Source organism: Anguilla rostrata, chromosome 3 (genome assembly GCF_018555375.3).
Source record: "Anguilla rostrata isolate EN2019 chromosome 3, ASM1855537v3, whole genome shotgun sequence".
NCBI classification, from domain to species: domain Eukaryota; kingdom Metazoa; phylum Chordata; class Actinopteri; order Anguilliformes; family Anguillidae; genus Anguilla; species Anguilla rostrata.
In genome coordinates, this window is record NC_057935.1 from 58,179,936 (window position 1) to 58,197,274 (window position 17,339).

Here is a 17,339-nt window from a genome sequence, read left to right on the forward strand (position 1 = left end):
TGCCAAATAAATGTGATGTAATTCAATCAGGAAGACCTGGACCCATTAGAAGCCAAAGGTAAACACCGTTCATATTTTTCATTGCATATAGGAAATCACATGACGCACAGTACATACAGTTACACACTTCATAATCAATATACTTCACTAACCCAGTTTTAGCCCACAAATGATACAATCTGATCACTACAAAAGAGCTATTAGTTATTTCTGACAAAACAGACAACATGCTTTTTTTCATTTTCCCATTTAAAAAAGGTAAAAAAATAAAAAATAATAATAAAAGCTTGGCCAAACTTGAATTCCTCCGTAGCCAAGCCATTAATTTGAAAGTTAAAAAATGCAATATAATATTCCATCAGGACACCAGATTTGAAATTACGAGCAGACCATCTTATGTATGTGCACATGGGTTTTCTACGTTACAACTGACATAAAGACTGCCTGACATTGCATTCCTTTAATAGGCATCGGTCTGTATTACCCTGTGTTCCCTGTATTATTTTGGGGCTACCAAGTGACTCAGTCCGTAAAGACGCTCAGCATTAATTTTGGCTGCTGGGCCCAACAACTGCCCATTTGAGCATCAGCCTCATTAGAGTATCAGCCAATCATAACCAGGCATCCACGATGGGTGAACGCCATTGGCCACATCCCTCAGGGGTTGTGGTATGTTGAAATGAGGCTATTGGTACATTAATTCATGAATTCCTAGAAAACAGGCTACTGGTTTGTCTCTCGTTGAGGCATATGCTTGTCCTCCAGGCTCTGGAGTCATAGCTCACTCCTGTAGTACTGTGTGTGGCCTGTTAGGGTGTAAAATAGTCACCGGCTTGCAGGTGAACTTGTGTGAGGAACACACTTCAGCTGCAGGGCTAGCATAGCAGGAACGCAGGAGGGGGTTCCAAATTGGGGAGAATTTTTTTTTTTTTTTTTAAAGGGAAAACTAACATGACAATTAAAAAAATTAAAAAACAATATTTCTAATCAGAAAGTACAATCAGATGTTTCAGATCCTCGTCCCTTTAGCTCGGTCTTAGCATCTTCTAGGACAATGTAATTCACAGTTCACACAACCCTTAAAACGGTTAAAAACGGATAGAAAGAAGAGATGTAGGGGACAAATGCACTACATTTAGGGTCACAATTAAAAAGTTTTTAAAATAGCAGCGGTCATGATCAAAAAAAAAAAAAAAAAACTGAGTCAGCCAACTCAAATGTGGTTTTCTCAACTGAACATTTAGCCTCCAAAGGTGTGTGCCCCCCAACTGCGGACGTAAAGCACACCTTTTTCACAGGCCGTTAACTACTGGGACAGCACACGAGGAAGTGATAAATGTTTTTTGTACACGTGAGTCACCAGCTCCATTTCACTTTCGTCAGAGTGACCTTTGTTTAAGTGCGTCGCATTTCCCCCTATCTGGAATTAGGCATCCTGTTGCTCGGGCTGCTTCTCTGATTGGTCAGATTGGTGAAGACAGCCAGTCGGCCATTGAGGACGTCTTTCCTCTTTTCCCAACCGCACTCCTCTTCCTCTTCCGCCCCCTCATCATCATCTCCACTCTCCTCATCGCTGCGCTCATCTCGCTCAACCTAAAAGACAAAAAAAAAAAGACTCGTCATGCTGAAGCTCTGGTGAAGTGTAGGGATACACTACATGGCCAAAAGTATGTGGACACCTGACATCCAACATCGCATCCAAAATTTTGGCCATTAATATGGAGTTGGTCGACCCTGCTATAACAACCTCCATTCTTCTGGGAAGGCTTTATGCTAGATGTTCGAGCATTGCTGTAGGAATTTGCTTTCATTCAGCCAGAAGAGCATTAGTGTGGTCAGGCACTGATTGGGCGATTAGGCATGGTTCACAGTTGGCTCTCCAATCAATCCCAATGGGTTTGAGGTCAGGGCTCTGTGCAAGCCAGTCATGTTCTTCCACACCATTCTCAACAAAACCATTTCTATATGGAACTTGCCATGTGCCTGGGGGCATTGTCATGCTGAAACAGGAAAGGGCCTTCCCCAAACTGTTACCGCAAAAAATCTGGAGGAACAGAATAGTCTAGAATGTCATTGCGTTAAGATTTGCCTTCACTGGAACTAAGGGGCCAAGCCCAAACCATGAAAAACAGCCCAAGACCAAAGGGTGTCCAGATACTTTTGGTCATATAGGGTACCCGCTACAGTCTCGTATCGAATTCCAAACTTAAGGATTAGAGATACTGTTATACAGTAAAAACAGCCATTTTCACATTTTCTTCAGGAGAACTAATACTCTTTTTTTTTTTTAAAAAACCATGATACAAACAAATGCAGACAGGTGAGGTTCTCTCCCACCGGGAGGTGTTGGGTTCGGAACCCCCGAGGGAGCGGAGCTCACCATGCCCCGGAAGATGAACTTGTAGACCATGCGCAGGATGAGCCAGGCCCAGAAGACGTGCAGGGCCTGCAGCACCAGCAGCAGCGCGTTGAAGAAGTAGTACCCGAAAAAGGGGGTGAAGACCTCCATGGACAGGACCAGGGTCGTGTGGATCACTCTGGGCGGGGCGCAGAGAGGACGTGTGTGAGGACATTACATTAAATGCAATTAGGACACTCTTATCCAGAGCAACTTACTGTACACAAAGCATTTACATTGCATCCATTTATACAGCAGGATATATACTGCAATGCAAGCACTGCAGGTTAAGTACCTTGCTCAACCGCAGAGTACCTGAGAATCGAACCTGTGACCTTTAGGTTACAAGACTAGCTCCTTGACCTATTATAATACGCTGCCGTCTACCTGCATACAGTGTTCAGCTTTTGAGCTAAGAAGGCCAACCTGGGAGTTCATCAGGCATCAGAAGCAGACTTTCCGGATCAGATGACATATTTTTGTTTTCCCAGGACCAAGGGGGATATTCCACAGAGCAGGATTAACATGTTAGCTGGGATAACTGCGGTGTGTAAAGCCCGGAACCCTCCCAGATCTGGAGCATGGACTGGAGTGAAAAGAGCTGTTCCAGGGTTTTACTCAGTGCAGTTATCCAGCTAACTCAAGGGGGGGGGAGGGGCAGGGCAGGGCAGGGTGGGGGCAGAGGAAGACTGAGATCGCAAAGGGCACCTGTGGTTTAAGATGTATTAAAATACAGCCTGAAGGGCACTTTTGCCATCCGGAGTATCCAGCCGGACACAGGACTCTAGGGCAGCGGTGGCAAACTGAATCCCCAGGGGGGGGATTACGAACAGGTTCAATAAGGTACAACACTCATTTCGTACAGCTATTTCTGGCCAAGAACACAGTTCAGTTCACACAGTGAACCGCTGGTGCTGAGCGAGCCCCAGAAAACCAGCAGACCCTGCGGCCCCTCCAGGACTGGAGTTTGACACCAGCGCTCCAGGGTAAATGTTCCTAACGCACACATTTGTTCAGTTTCACGGATTTCCCTTTTAGCGTTGTTTGCCCGAAACTGTTCCCCCCACCCCCCGACTCTGACAGAACTTGTGTTCTCAGTCCCGAGGCTGCGTGGGAAAGATTCTTGTCATGAAATTTATATAATCGAGTGGGAGTCTAACCGGAATCTTCCCCAACGGCTTCTGTTAGCTGGGGCTGTGGGCATTGCTGATGGTGTGTGTGTGTGTGTGTGTGTGTGCGTGTGTGTGTGTGTGTGTGTGTGCCTGTGTGTGTGTGTGTGTGTGTGCCTGTGTGTGTGTGTGCCTGCGTGTGTGTGTGTGCGTGTGTGTGTGTGTGTGTGTGTGTGTGTGTATGTGTGCGTGTGTGTTTTTGTCGGGGGAGGGGTTCACCCTCATAATCTTCTTGCTGATAAAAGTTAATGAGACGTCCTTTAGATGCTACTGGCTCCAGGTCTAATCATGAGAACTATTCATGTGAGCAATCAAGAGGTGCACACACCTGGGACGAGGAATTAAACTCCATTTTGAATCAAAGACTCATTACATTGCATTGCATTGCCTGCATTTAGCAGACACACTCTTATACAGAACAACTTACCATGCATACACAAGAGAGACCAGGGGTCAAAGTTCACTAAGGGAGAATGTAACCCACGCACGCACGCACGCACGCACGCACGCACGCACGCACGCGCGCACGCGCGCACGCGCTCTGGCTCGACGCACGATCGTCAATCGGGCGGTGACGTACCTGCTGGGAAACACCACGAGACGAGTCACCAGGAAGACCACGGTGAAGACGACAAACAGGCTGTCGCAGGTCTTCCTCCATTTGGCGTAGTTGAACATTTTGGCAGACTGCGGGGGGGTGGGGAGGGAGAGAGAGAGAGAGAGCGCAAGCATGAGCCACTGATTCCAAGCTCCCTGCGTCTGAGTGGCCAGCACCACCAGTATTCAAACTCACACCTTCCCCTGCAATGATTCCCCAGATTGAAATTTTGATCGTTTTCTTTTTTTTTTTTCTTTCCTCCCAATTTATAATGCATTTATTTGTGCCTCTCTCTCATCATAACAACATCCTGTATTAACTAACAACAGGAGTTCTGAAACCCAGGCCTAGGACTCACTGTGTGTTCTAGCTTCAATTTCAATCATAGTTCAAACTGTAAACTGTTGATTGTTCTTAAATTAGAGTCTGTTGAAGGATGATTTTCAGAATTAATTACATTTGTTTTGTCGAAAAATGTTAAAAAGGAATCAATGTCCCATTCAACAAGACAAGGGGTGAACATTGTCCAGTTCTCGATGGTCAGGATTCCTCTCTAGTAGTTCAATTCAAGTTCTGTGTCTTGCTTCGCAGTCAATGGTCAACCTCATATTGGCCACAGGTATGTTGGCTTCAAATAATGAAATCATCTATAAGACAAGTGAACTGCATGCTGGTCAAAAATCAGGTCAAGGCCCTGAGGCCTTAGTTTAAAAATGAATCCTTTAACTGAAACAAGATGGTTAGGAAAAAAAACATCGTAATAAAGCTTATTTTAGCAAATGTGTTTCTCCCCCCTCGATAAGCAGCAGTGTGTGGAGGAGGAAGTGATGTCATTCCAGCGATGCGTGCGGCATACCTGCGTGACTCAGCGCCGCCCAGCAGCCGGCAAGCTCACCTGTCTCAGTTGCGCAAAGTTTTTTTACCTGAGGAGTCCCCAGCGGAGCACGCATCGCCGCTGGCATCGGCGCGAGCAGGGTGTACATTTCAGCGTCCCAAAACGCTATGCTCCCAGAGCGATACCATCGGGCACGAACACAGGCCTCATTCACAAAATGTGCGTACGATCAGTTTCGATCGTAAACTGCGTGTAAGAACGCTTCCAAGAACATTTCGGCATTCTTCAGCATTTTTTTCCTTATCTGTATCGGTTCATGGGTGTTTCCGTACGCTAATCACATGAACAGGACTAAGCACGATATTTTCCAACAATCAGCGTTCATCATCTCACGCAGTACACCTGGGATATGCACAAAAACAAGCATCTGCACACGTCATGAATCTCATGATGTTTTTTCGTTGGAACATCTTTAAGAACTAAAGTAAGAAAAGTTTTGTGAATGAGACCCTATGAGTTCTCTTTTGAAACAATTGCCTTTTTCATTTAAAAATAACAAATAAAAACAAGCAGCAAAAAATTTTTCAAATGCCAAAAAAAAAGACAAAAGTCTTGATGTGATTTGGAGAGAAACCCATCTTCCAAGCCAGACAGGGGAAATGAAACAGCAGTCAGGCTCAGAGTAGCGCTGACCACTCCTTGCAGGAAGTAAAGACGCAGCGTATGTGACTGCAGGCACACAGCCATGCAAAGAATTCAGGAGTGACGGCACTTCAAAATAAAAGCGCGTCACATCGCCCTGCTCAATGGCGGAAACCGAGAATGACAACTTTACGAAAAATGTTCTTGGATACAAACCTAGACGTAACCTTAAGATCATTTCCTGAGTCATGCTTCCGCTAGATTTATGCAAATAACTGAGACCAAAATAAGGTTGCTTACGTTGGCTTACAGTGACTAGGCCTATCGGAGTCCCACGCACCTGTGATATATAATATCAAATGAACTTCACTTTGAACCCACGTGTACTTGCTTTAAAATGAACCTGTCCTGTAAATATGGGCAATAACAGAAATTAACCTCTAAATAATGTTGCATTTCAGCATTTCAGTGGTAGCAAGCACGGACCGACTATGAAGCGACAGGAACGGGACGTGCTTCGGAAATGAGCGGGCGCTGGTCTGCCCCTTCCCAAAATAATCGGAGGCCCTGGGTATACAAGTGAGCATTCAAAATTGGGAGAAAAAAAATAAAATAAAATAAAATAAAAACCAGCGACGGTGGTCCTGTCTAGACTGGACTTGAAAGTTTGAGAGGAGAGCGAGATGCAACGCTCACCTCCAACAGGAAGTCCGCTTACCTCCAACAGGAAGTCCGAGGAGTCGTGGACGAGCATCACCAGGGTGCCGATGCGCACGTAGTTGGAGCAGTAGGAGAAGCCGAGGAGCGAGATGGTGGCGACGTGGTGGACGATCTGCTCCCTGAAATCCTAAGAGGGTCACGTTCACAGACGCGGGTTAGCCGGACTCGACTTCCACGCAGCAGCGACTTGCAACGGCTCGCGTTCAGAGGTGGGCAATCTCAGGATTCAGAAAGTTAGAAAGTCCTCCCCGATATTTTTGTTCCAAATCACCTGGATTTGATTTGCCAATTAGCACAATATCTTTAGCCAGGAGGTAGAACTAATTAGTGAAATCAGACGGGCTGAGGTCATGGGTGGAGGAAACACACGGCAGGACTTCTACTTTCTGACCCCTGGACTCTCCTCCTCTGCTTACATTGCATCCAACAAACAGCAGGATATTTGACTTGAGCGGATCTGGTAAAAGCACCCCTCTCAGGGGTGCAAAGACAGTCCCGCACCTGGGAACCGAACCCACAACCCCAGTTCCCTTACACTGCACAAATATTGAAACCCCAAAATACAAAAAGTGATGTTGGAATAAACCTACATATACAAACTATACAGCAGGTGCCCTTCACTTTGTCTAAAGGCCCCTTTGTATCTGTGCAGTACAATAAAGTTTTTGTACAGTCTTGTGTAAGTTATGGCAATGAAAGCAACCTACATTATTATTCTATTAAGAATTATTATTTTGGTCTTCTTTTATCAGACATGCCTTCCAGTGTAAATTCAACTAACATAACATAATTCACATAACATCCAATCCCAAAATGAAAAGTGTTTGAATTTGCTAATTATATTTGAAGTATCTACACTTGACTACACATCAAGTACATACATACATACTGCATGTATGAGCACAGTACAAACACAAACAGGTCTGAAACAAGCTGTGACAAGCCAAAGAGCATTGTGGGTAAGGGGGGGGGCTCCTTAGGGACTAGGAGGTAAATAGCACCTCATTACTAAACCCGATTTTAGAAACCCTGTTACACAAAACGAGCCAAGCACCATACATACATTGGCAAGCAACTGTTAAAAAAATAATAATAAATTTACAAGGAAGTTAAATTTTTCTCTTCCTCTCTTCCTCTCTCTCTCTCTCTCTCTCTCTCACACACACACACACACACACACACACACACACACACACACAATGTTATAACCACACTAGAGCTGCATGACTAGCCATGCATTACAAAACTGAACTGTGGTCACAGAAACTCAAACAATAATCACCCAAACCTCCCCCCCCAAGCTGAATGATTAAATTGAACAGGAAGGAATGAGGAAAAAAAGCTCATTAAAGCTAAACAAACAGTGAGCTTCCTGTGAAATGGCTCTAATTAAGGAAAATGAAGCAGGAGGAATCCAGATAAACTTTATTTGCATAGCAGGAGTGACAAAGAGCTAAAAAAAAAGCTGTTAAAAATGTATGATAATATTACTGCTGTATACCCATTACATATTCCATTACACAGCTGAATGCATGCAGAAGTCATCTACTTCCTTATTCGAAGGTATTTTTATAAGACCAGTTCTCCTGAACGCCTACCTTGCTTTTACTGAAGTGCACCAGAGTCAGATTCATACAAATAAACAAGTGGGAGTATGAAGGTGGGGAGGGGGGAAGGGGGAGGAGGGGGGGTTCCCTAGACGCCCCAAAGCATCAGGAAAGGGAAGTTAGTTTTTAAGATTTCCCCCTTCCCCCCTACCCTAAAAAGTCCCAGCTAAACTTGTAGCCGTGGTCGGGTTACCTCCTGATGCGACACAAAAAATTTTTTTTCTGATTTTGAAAAAAAAAAAAAAAAAAAAGCAAATCTGGCTGGCTGGGCGGACTTCTGACATCAGAACTTCAAATTAGTGAATGACTCCACTGGGACTCACCTTCCGTTTGATGTCCACAGAGACGCAGAGCAGGAGAGACCAGTAGAAGCCCAGTTCCATCATGTAGTACCAGTAATGAGCATCGGAGATAGGCTGGAGACACCAGGAGAGAAAGGAGGAAACCTGGGTTCCATTACACTAATTACCACTGTAGAGCTGGAACCAGGCTGGCTCATTATTGCCCTTTCCCACTGTGGAGCTGGAACCAGGCTGGCTCATCATAGCCCTTTCCCACTGTAGAGCTGGAACCAGGCTGGCTCATTATAGCCCTTTCCCACTGTGGAGCTGGAACCAGGCTGGACTCCTTTTCCACTGTAGAACTAGAACCAGTAGACTGGCTTATTATAGCCCTTTCCTACTGTAGAGCTGAACTAGGTTGGACCCTTTTCCCACTGTAGAGCTGGAACCAGGCTGGCTCATTATAGCCCTTTCCCACTGTAGAGCTGAACCAGGCTGGCTCATTATACCCCTTTCCCACTGTAGGGCTGGAACCAGGCTGGCTCATTATAGCCCTTTCCCACTGTAGAGCTGGAACCAGGCTGGCTCATTATAGCCCTTTCCCACTGTAGGGCTGGAACCAGGCTGGTTCATCATAGCCCTTTCCCACTGTAGAGCTGGAACCAGGCTGGCTCATTATAGCCCTTTCCCACTGTAGAGCTGGAACCAGGCTGGCTCATTATACCCCTTTCCCACTGTAGAGCTGGAACCAGGCTGGCTCATTATACCCCTTTCCCACTGTAGTGCTGGAACCAGGCTGGCTCATCATAGCCCTTTCCCACTGCAGAGCTGGAAAGCTAGAATGTGTGTGCAAGCCGACTGTTCTAACCTGCAACGGGAATCCATTCCAGCATTCTCTCTGATCCCAAAACCAAGGTGCCTACGAGACAATCACACCGACAAAAAGGCAAATCATGAATCTGTGTTGAAATGGTGGGGAGTCTGTTATTCAGCCATAAAAATTCAAAACTATTACAACAACATTTAGGCTTTATGGATGAGGCTGCTGTGATACTTCCACGTAACTTTAATACTGTTCAGGAACAGCAGGACTGTAACGTTAGATTTCATGCACAGGTTAAGCCCAGTCAGTCACTGGTAGACACTCACATCGACGAGAACAGCCAGCCCGCCCGAAAAAGCCACCATGTAAAAGGCAAACCTCCAACTGAAAGAAATGAAACACACATAAATCGTCTTTTTTTTTTTTTTTTTTGGTGGGCCACTTTTTAACTCTCAAGCAGATTTTTTGTCCAACAACACAAAACGGAGATTAATTTGGCGGCACTCATTTGGAACAAAAACGAGGACAATTTAATTAAATTTTACTTTGGTATCCCATAGGGAAACTCTATGAGTTTTGAAAATAGTGCACAAATAGAATAACCAAAACCAACGTATGGTATTATTTTTAAAGCATGACAGAGGTAGACAATGAAACATGAAATGTAAGGGCATTTTTATCGATTGCAAAACAGGCACTTCACCCACAGGTTTGCCTGAACTGTTAGATCATGATTAAGGCTATGACTATGACAGCAATACAGAGAACTCACCAGGCTTCATAGAACTTCCTGGTGTTGTTTGGTCTGTCCTGGTTTCTACGGTGACGGAACCAGGTCTCCACCTGCCTCTGGGTGAGGTCACACTGCTTGGTCAGGCCGAGGATCTCGTTCTGGGGACAGACGGAGGACGTCACACCTTCCCCTGGCCTTTCACATATGCCCTTTGACCTTTCACACATTTGCCTTGACCTTTCACATATTACCCCTGACCTTTTACACTTCCCTGCCCACTCCTTCCTTCCACACACAACTGATAAAAATCGCTATAAATATGATAAATGCGGCTTGCTGATCGGAGAAATCGATTCTCACAAAACCACTGACACATTCATTGGGCTCACTGAAATAACAAGCAGCTCGCACATCATTCCAAGGCAATACTTAGTGAGATATTGTTGTCCTCTCTCTTACCCAATCGCTGGTGTAATATGCATTTGGCACATCAGAAGACCGTAACTCACTTCATTCACACAGCACCAATTTTCATATTTTCATGAGCAATCCTCCTCTAGTAAACATCTCGAAAGTGCCTAAAAATGCACAGTTACATAAAATTTTTTTGAGGCATTACTCATCAAAAATTTTATTTTAATTTTTAATTGAATTTAATTGAATTTAATTAATTATTTTTTTGAACATGTTCACGCTCCTGTTGCCACCGTGTATCGTGTATTCCTATGTCACTGTTCCGCAGAGACCGCGTCTCGAAGCCGTTCTAGCGCTACACAAAAAAACAGCCGCGCCTCTCCTGGCGGAATCCATTTTCCTGCCTTCCGAGCCTCAGCCCGAGGGGTAACAGACACCTCGCCCGCCCTTTCTGCTCTCCACGAAAACCGGCTCCGGTTTAACGACTCGGGGCCGCGATTCCCTCGGTCCGCAGCACTTGCAGGCAGGTGAAACAACACAGGTAGTTTGGGGAGGGGGAGGAGGGGGTGAGTACGCCAGCCGTGGGAGTGGCGAGCTGGGGGGGGGAGATTTATCCACAGCGGTGGATCTCCTTCAGACAAAACAGCCTAACAAGACCAGCGGAGTCCACCTGCCCAGGTGTCCCTTTACCTGGGCAGGTGTGTATAAGGCATTGAGGAGCCCCTGTATTTGATGAAAACATGCAGGTGGTTCACCAATGACCTGTGAGATGACGGGATAGGGACCAGCTGACCACCCGACGCCCAAACTCACCAGCCTGATGCACATCGCTGCAGCACCGACAGACTCCCTCGCGTCTACAGACAGTACCCCGAGGGCCAGCTTTCCAACCTACGGCGACCCTGCCACACACCGCACAATACACGCACGCGATCCCACAACTACACCTGCACCCACAAATACACTGCATCCCACAAATACACCTGCACCCACAACTGACCTGCACTGCACAAAGAACCTGCACTCCACAAATACGCTGGCATCCCACACTACACTGCACTCCACAAAACACCTGCACCCACAACACACCTGCACCTCCCAGCCTGACCCACCTACACCTGGCACATTCATAGCATCACAATACGCCGCATCCGTACCCTGCACTCACAAAACGCTGCACCCACAATACCTGCATCCACAAATACACCTGCACCCCACAAACTACACCTGCACTCCACAAATACACCTGCACCCGACAACTACACCTGGACCCCACAACTACACCTGCATCCCACAACTACACCTGCACTCCACAAATACACCTGCACCCCACAACTACACCTGCACTCCACAAATACACCTGCACTCCACAACTACACCTGCACTCCACAAATACACCTGCACCCCACAACTACACCTGCACTCCACAAATACACCTGCACCCACAACTACACCTGCACTCCACAAATACACCTGCACCCCACAAAAAAACCGGCACATTCCCACGTGAATCTCACTGCATTCATACATTTAGACAGGTGCATGTGTACAGTGGGACTCTCGTAAAAGAGGCTCTCTCCACAATCTTCTTCCTTTCTGCAACCAATCAGCCCACCTCACGTACATAAGCTTCCACTTGCAGTGTTATGGACTCATTTTCCTCAACAAAGAGGTTTTTTCCCCTGTACTTGCCTTTCAGCCATTTCAGTCTTTGACCCAGGAAGTAATCAGCAAACAGGCTCTGACCCAGGAAGTAATCAGCAAACAGGCTCTGACTCAGAAAGTAATCAATATACAGGCTTTTATCCAGGACGTACCTGCCCCCATTTTCCAATTTCCTTGTGCTGTCTTACCCAACGATGACATCACCGCTGCAGATCCCAGCATGCCTGTGTGCGTGTAGGTGCAGTGGATGCTCACCTGGGACGGTTGGTGGCTGTGCTGCGTGTAGAAAGCCTCCAGGTGTGGTACAGGTTTGACTGGTACTCGTGTCCGGTCACACACACCCAGCTGCCTGCCCAGGGGGCGAGCCACCAACCTGGGGGGGGGAGGGGGGGTACATGGTAAATGTCATGGCAACAAGCACAGCAACTGCAATGCAAAGAACTGAATGATTTGGCATTTTTTTTAGAATGTTCTTTTCAAAAATCTAAGTCAGTGTTCTAGAATTCCAAAGATATCAGTTACCGGCAGTGATTGTTACATCATCATTAGAATGTTCAGCCAAGACAATTCTAATCATCTATTTGTGATCTTACACCTTAAAGGGTTTAAAAAAAGAAATTACTGCTCTCTTTACAGACTCAAAAAAAAACAAACATTGTATGGCATGTTTACATGTGCGTAAAAGCATGTGTTAGATCCCTTGTGAGTCAGTAATTTGTTTGACTAAGTGTGTGCATGTGCATTTCCGACCGCACCGCAGACGCCGAAGATCACTCAAGGGGACGGAAAGGTCAAGACCGGCATGCGTGTCGGCTCAGGGTTTCTAGTTACCCGGGTAACAGCTGCCACGGCAACACCAAACCCCCTTCGATTCTGCCTGCCAGCGGCTCTTACCTGTACACCCTCCCCACCCCCCCCCCATTCTACTTCACACCTGTTCTCCCTACTGATCTACACCGACTCCCAAAACACACACACACACACACACCTGTGCGGGTTTTTTTTTTTTTTAATAACAAAAACAAAATTAAAGAACTGCAGGCGCGCATCCCAAAACGTGGCGTTTCGCATTCCCAGCTCCCATCGAGCCTTTGTCACCGCTCCGAGCCGCGCTCACGCCAGCGTCGGCCTCGATGGCTGCCCGGGGGAGAGTTAGACAGCCGAACCGCGCTAGGCAAATACTGCGGTCTTTACGACTCCGCCCCCAGCTCCTCCTCGCGAAGCCCGTCTCCTCTGCATGCGCCGCGGCGGCGGCGGCGGCGGCTGGGAAAACTGTTTCCCTTTCCCCCGGGGGATTTCCCAGAGTTCTCCCTGGGGGTTTGCCCACAGAAGAAGAACAAGAATGAAAACATATTAATTAAAACGCATCCATTAATTTGGATGGCTCCGATAAAAATAATAATAATTATTATGACGTGCTTTATTGATATAAAGCTTTTCATCCTGACGAACTTCTCATTGCTCGACAGTCAAGAGAATTAGCACGGGAGCATGTTAGCATGCAGCTGCATAGTTAAGAGAGTGACGTTATTTACCAGAAGAACTCCATTCGGCGACCTGTGGTACCCAGGTGAATTGTGGGTAGAGAAAAAATTGTGCCTAATACACCTCAGCACTTTACTGAACACTGTTCAACACTGCACTGAAAACACCGTACAAGTACGCTGGCAAGGTTCAAGTTTTATTTTTTTGTTCTTTTTTGCATAATTCATTTTGGTAGAAAGTAGAGAGTGGAACAGACAAGAGAAGGGACCACAGTTAAGAAAGTCCCAGGGCAGGGATCAACCCCCCCACCCACATGGGAGGGGGGCGGAGGGAGAGGAAGGGAGAGGGGGGGGGGTGGTCTTGCCTATGGCTCTCAAGATGGCCCCCCGCTTTCGACCCACAGAAACACAGTCCCATGCTAGCAGGTCCATCGACAGGAGCCGGATGCTAATCCAGCCAAAACCGTTCGACGGATGAGGCCTACGGCGATCCGGCACTCCCTTTGACGGCTGGAACGAAGGCCGAGTCTCCGAGCGCGGTAATCGCCCGCACCGAGCCGACCCACGCGCCGCGGTGCCAGGAATCATTACGGAAAAGCACGCCAGACACGCATACCTGGCCCCGTATCTCTCCATCTCTCTCTTCACCAACTGTCTGTCTGTCTGCCTGTCTCTCTCTCTCTCTCTCTCTCTCTCTCTCTCCACGTGAGTAACGGGTGACCGGCGTCCAGACGGCGGTGTGTGACGCCAGCTTCCTGCGTACAAGGTGCCCTTATCTGCCAAAAGGCCTGCGTAGCAGACATTCTACACATTTTTTGTGACGCGGTACTTTCACCACGACCCCTGGTATTAACTTTCACTTCAAACTTTCCTCAGTCTCACAACGATCTCATGTGATCTGTGTCATAAATGCTCTTTGCCTTGAAACTTTACCTATTTCTTCCCCCGGGTGGTTTTTGCTTTGAGTAGGCGGCACGTAAGTTTATCGTTTATGAATTTGACTGAAGAAAAGGCTGGTTACACACTGCAAGTGGAATGAGAAGCAGAACATCCACACATCCCTGGGAGTGCTGAGACACCTATAGACTGCACTTACACCTATACACGACCCCTACAACTGTACACAGCCCCTACATCTATACAAAACCCGTCTGTGGGTTTGATTATGTAGGGTTAGATAAACCCATTTGTGGGTTTGATGATTTAGGGTTAGATTAACCCGTCAGTGGGTTTGATGATTTAGGGTTAGATTAACCCGTCAGTGGGTTTGATGATTTAGGGTTAGATTAACCCGTCAGTGGGTTTGATGATTTAGGGTTAGATTAACCCGTCTGTGGGTTTGATGATTTAGGGTTAGATTAATCCGTCTCTCACTCACCTCTCAAAGACGTAACGGAAGGAGATGAAGCCCACGGCCAGAGGCAAGGCCACGAGGAGGTCGCGGGGACGAGGGTACCAGCTTCCCTCCTGACTCTGCATGTCCTCCCAGGTTATGCCAGGGGGCAGCCAGTATTCATGCCTCCACAGCCACTGGTCTAGCGCCCCCATCCTGACGGGAGGAGATGGAACAACAGGTCATTTCCTAAACTGTTTTTTTTTTTTTTAATTCCTCTCAAACCCACAGAGCCTGACTAGGTATCCATGGATTAAGTGCCACTGCAACATTCAAATACATTTGCATTTGGTCATTTTAGTAAATGCTCTTATTAAGAGTGAATTACAGAACAGCTCGAACAGTACGGCTACACGGACACCAGCGCACGCTCAAATGTTCGGTGTAGATTCAACACAAATAACGTTTATATGAGCTATAAAAAATAACTCTGGTAGAATATACACTATGAGAGATAACACACGTTACTGGGCAGTGACGCCTTCGTCTCCGTAATATTAAATTATCTTTTTTAAATAATCCACACTCACCACAAGGACCACAACAAAGTGGATAAACAACCGAACGGCTAAATTGTTGCACAGAGCGACGGGCGCCAGTCATAAAACTGCCCGAAGTATCTTTAAAAAAAACACCTGCGCATTCGCATCGATGGGTTCATACTCGGGTGTTTGACACGCCTCTTTACTTTCCCGTGCTACGTGCTGTAATAATAAATAAAGAACCAACGCGCTGCAGCAATGAGCTTTTGTTCCCGTTACTATAGCAGGGAGGATGAACTTTCTTTCCCTCCTTCACAGACAGCAACGCCAAAGAACTTTGCCCCTAGTTTATATCCGACCTGGGTTTGTTTTTATTTGATGACAAGAGAGCGTGGGGAAAATCAATCCCACCTTGCCATGGCATTTTTTCACGCATGTGTAACGATAAGCATGCTTCAGTACATCTGTCAGAGGAAAATTGTTTTTTTGCCCAACACAACGCTGGAAATTTCGTCACATATTCGCCACTCTTGAATGCGCTGTGGGTGCAGTACAGAATGAACTCATAATTTCCAAAAAATAATTTCACTATGTGTATATATTACATGATATGACGTACATTTATACGCATTTACTCCATATTTGTCTAATTTCAAAACAATCCGTTTGGCTGCTATCGGTTAACGGGCGGGCCGAGTAACATAAGTCTAACTTGGGGCGTGTCACATTGGTGCCGTCAATAAAACATACACAATTTAAACAAGTCGTTATTATATATTTTTTTTAAATGCCACTTACCTGTGAGCTGTCCAGTGACAGGGGGGAAAAACAGGTGTGCAATTGTGTGGAGGAGAGCCGACCGCGGCGTTCAGAAAGCCCTCAGTAGTTTCAAGCCGCCACTTCCCCCAGACGGTACAGCCAGCTCGGTTACCTCCGTTAGTACTTCTCACCTGCGTTGTCCCTGGTGATTTCTAGAGAGACGACTGAGCGTCCGCGATAAGAGGACCCGCAGCCAAATGTAATATTCGCACCGTTGCGCAACATAACAAACGCCTCCCGACCTGCCTGCTTAACATAACACGGAACAATCTGCTTTTTAATAAATACATTTTTTAAAATCCTATGGTTGTGGTCTGTGGAGATCTTTAAACAACAAAATAGACAACACAGCACGACGAGAATACTTGTCACAAATAAGTTTTTATGAGAAAATCTATTTTGCCAATTGCTTGCCGTGAGTGAACTTGGTAAGTAGCCTATTTTAAGTAAAAGTGTATTATGGCTTGGTACGTTTTTTAAGTAAAATTGTATTATGAAGTCGTGTCAACCTCCGTGTACAGTCATTATTACCCAACACGTGTGTGAAAGTGCATTTTACATTCACGTCTAGGCAATGACACATTATTAGGCGCTTATATTATAAACTAAGTATATATTCCTTTTTTTCTCCATCATAAACCATTCATTGTTACTCTGGGATTCAGTTGTGACGGCACTCCGCGTATTAAATGATGATGTGTCGGTTATGTGTCCGTGTTTACTTTAGCCAACTCATACAGCACCCTCGCGTTCGCGCGCGGTTTCCCACAGCTTCGCCCCGAGTTTACGGCCGCCAGAAGCATCATTAAACCGGTTTGTACTACAAGTCCAAGCTTGGTCACGCCTGTGCCTGTCTGTCTAGCACTTTAAAAAAATAAATTATTTCGGCGAGCGCGTGAACTGGCGTCACACCCGTAGCAGTGCTGCTACCAGAGATCCTAATCATGCGCGGATGAGCAACACGGCTGTATCCGATTAAATCCTTGATACGGAGTGAGTTTTACTAATTTGGTCATGTCATCTCAAGTTCTTTTGCAGATCTATCTAGAGCCTGGTCTTGAACACCCAAAGGATTCTATGAGTAGTCCAATGAGTTTCGCCAGGTATCAACTCCATTAACCGATCCCCAAATATGCATCCGTGTCGTGAAATAACTCCAGAATCAAACCATTCACAATACCGGAATCTCCCTAACACCTGTGTGCTCCATTGTGCTCAGCCACAAGAGTAAGATATTGCAGTGCTTCTTCCAGACAGCAGAGGGCGACATATGGCA

The 17,339-nt window shown here is 46.2% G+C and overlaps 1 protein-coding gene across 4 annotated transcripts; it reads right to left on the minus strand.

Moving 5' to 3' along the window:
* Positions 1-45: 45 nt before the first annotated feature.
* LOC135251329 (ceramide synthase 2-like) lies at positions 46-17,332 on the minus strand. 4 transcript variants are annotated; one of them, XM_064328666.1, is made up of 12 exons: positions 16,786-17,324; positions 16,043-16,227; positions 14,748-14,918; positions 12,141-12,258; positions 9,846-9,964; positions 9,400-9,457; positions 9,119-9,169; positions 8,293-8,385; positions 6,361-6,489; positions 4,148-4,254; positions 2,381-2,537; positions 46-1,593 (listed from the first exon to the last, which is right to left on the minus strand). In XM_064328666.1, exons 3-12 carry the CDS (start codon positions 14,915-14,917, stop codon positions 1,417-1,419), a joined length of 1,179 nt encoding a protein of 392 aa, XP_064184736.1. In that variant the 5' UTR covers position 14,918; positions 16,043-16,227; positions 16,786-17,324; the 3' UTR covers positions 46-1,416. The 4 variants fall into 4 exon arrangements, with proteins under 4 accessions (XP_064184736.1, XP_064184735.1, XP_064184737.1 ...); XM_064328665.1 differs by having other exon boundaries at positions 16,717-17,324; XM_064328667.1 differs by lacking the exons at positions 16,043-16,227; positions 16,786-17,324 and adding an exon at positions 15,293-15,545.
* Between the last annotated feature and the right edge of the window lie 7 nt (positions 17,333-17,339).

Coding starts and splice junctions, on each gene's coding strand:
- LOC135251329 (XM_064328666.1), bottom strand. CDS start 14,917: ATGGGGGCGCTAGACCAGTGGCTGTGGAGGCATGAATACTGGCTGCCC. Junction 8,386..9,118: donor GGAATGGATTCCCGTTGCAG/GTTAGAACAGTC, acceptor TGGTGTCTCCAG/CCTATCTCCGATGCTCATTA. Junction 2,538..4,147: donor CTCGTGGTGTTTCCCAGCAG/GTACGTCACCGC, acceptor CGCCCCGCCCAG/AGTGATCCACACGACCCTGG.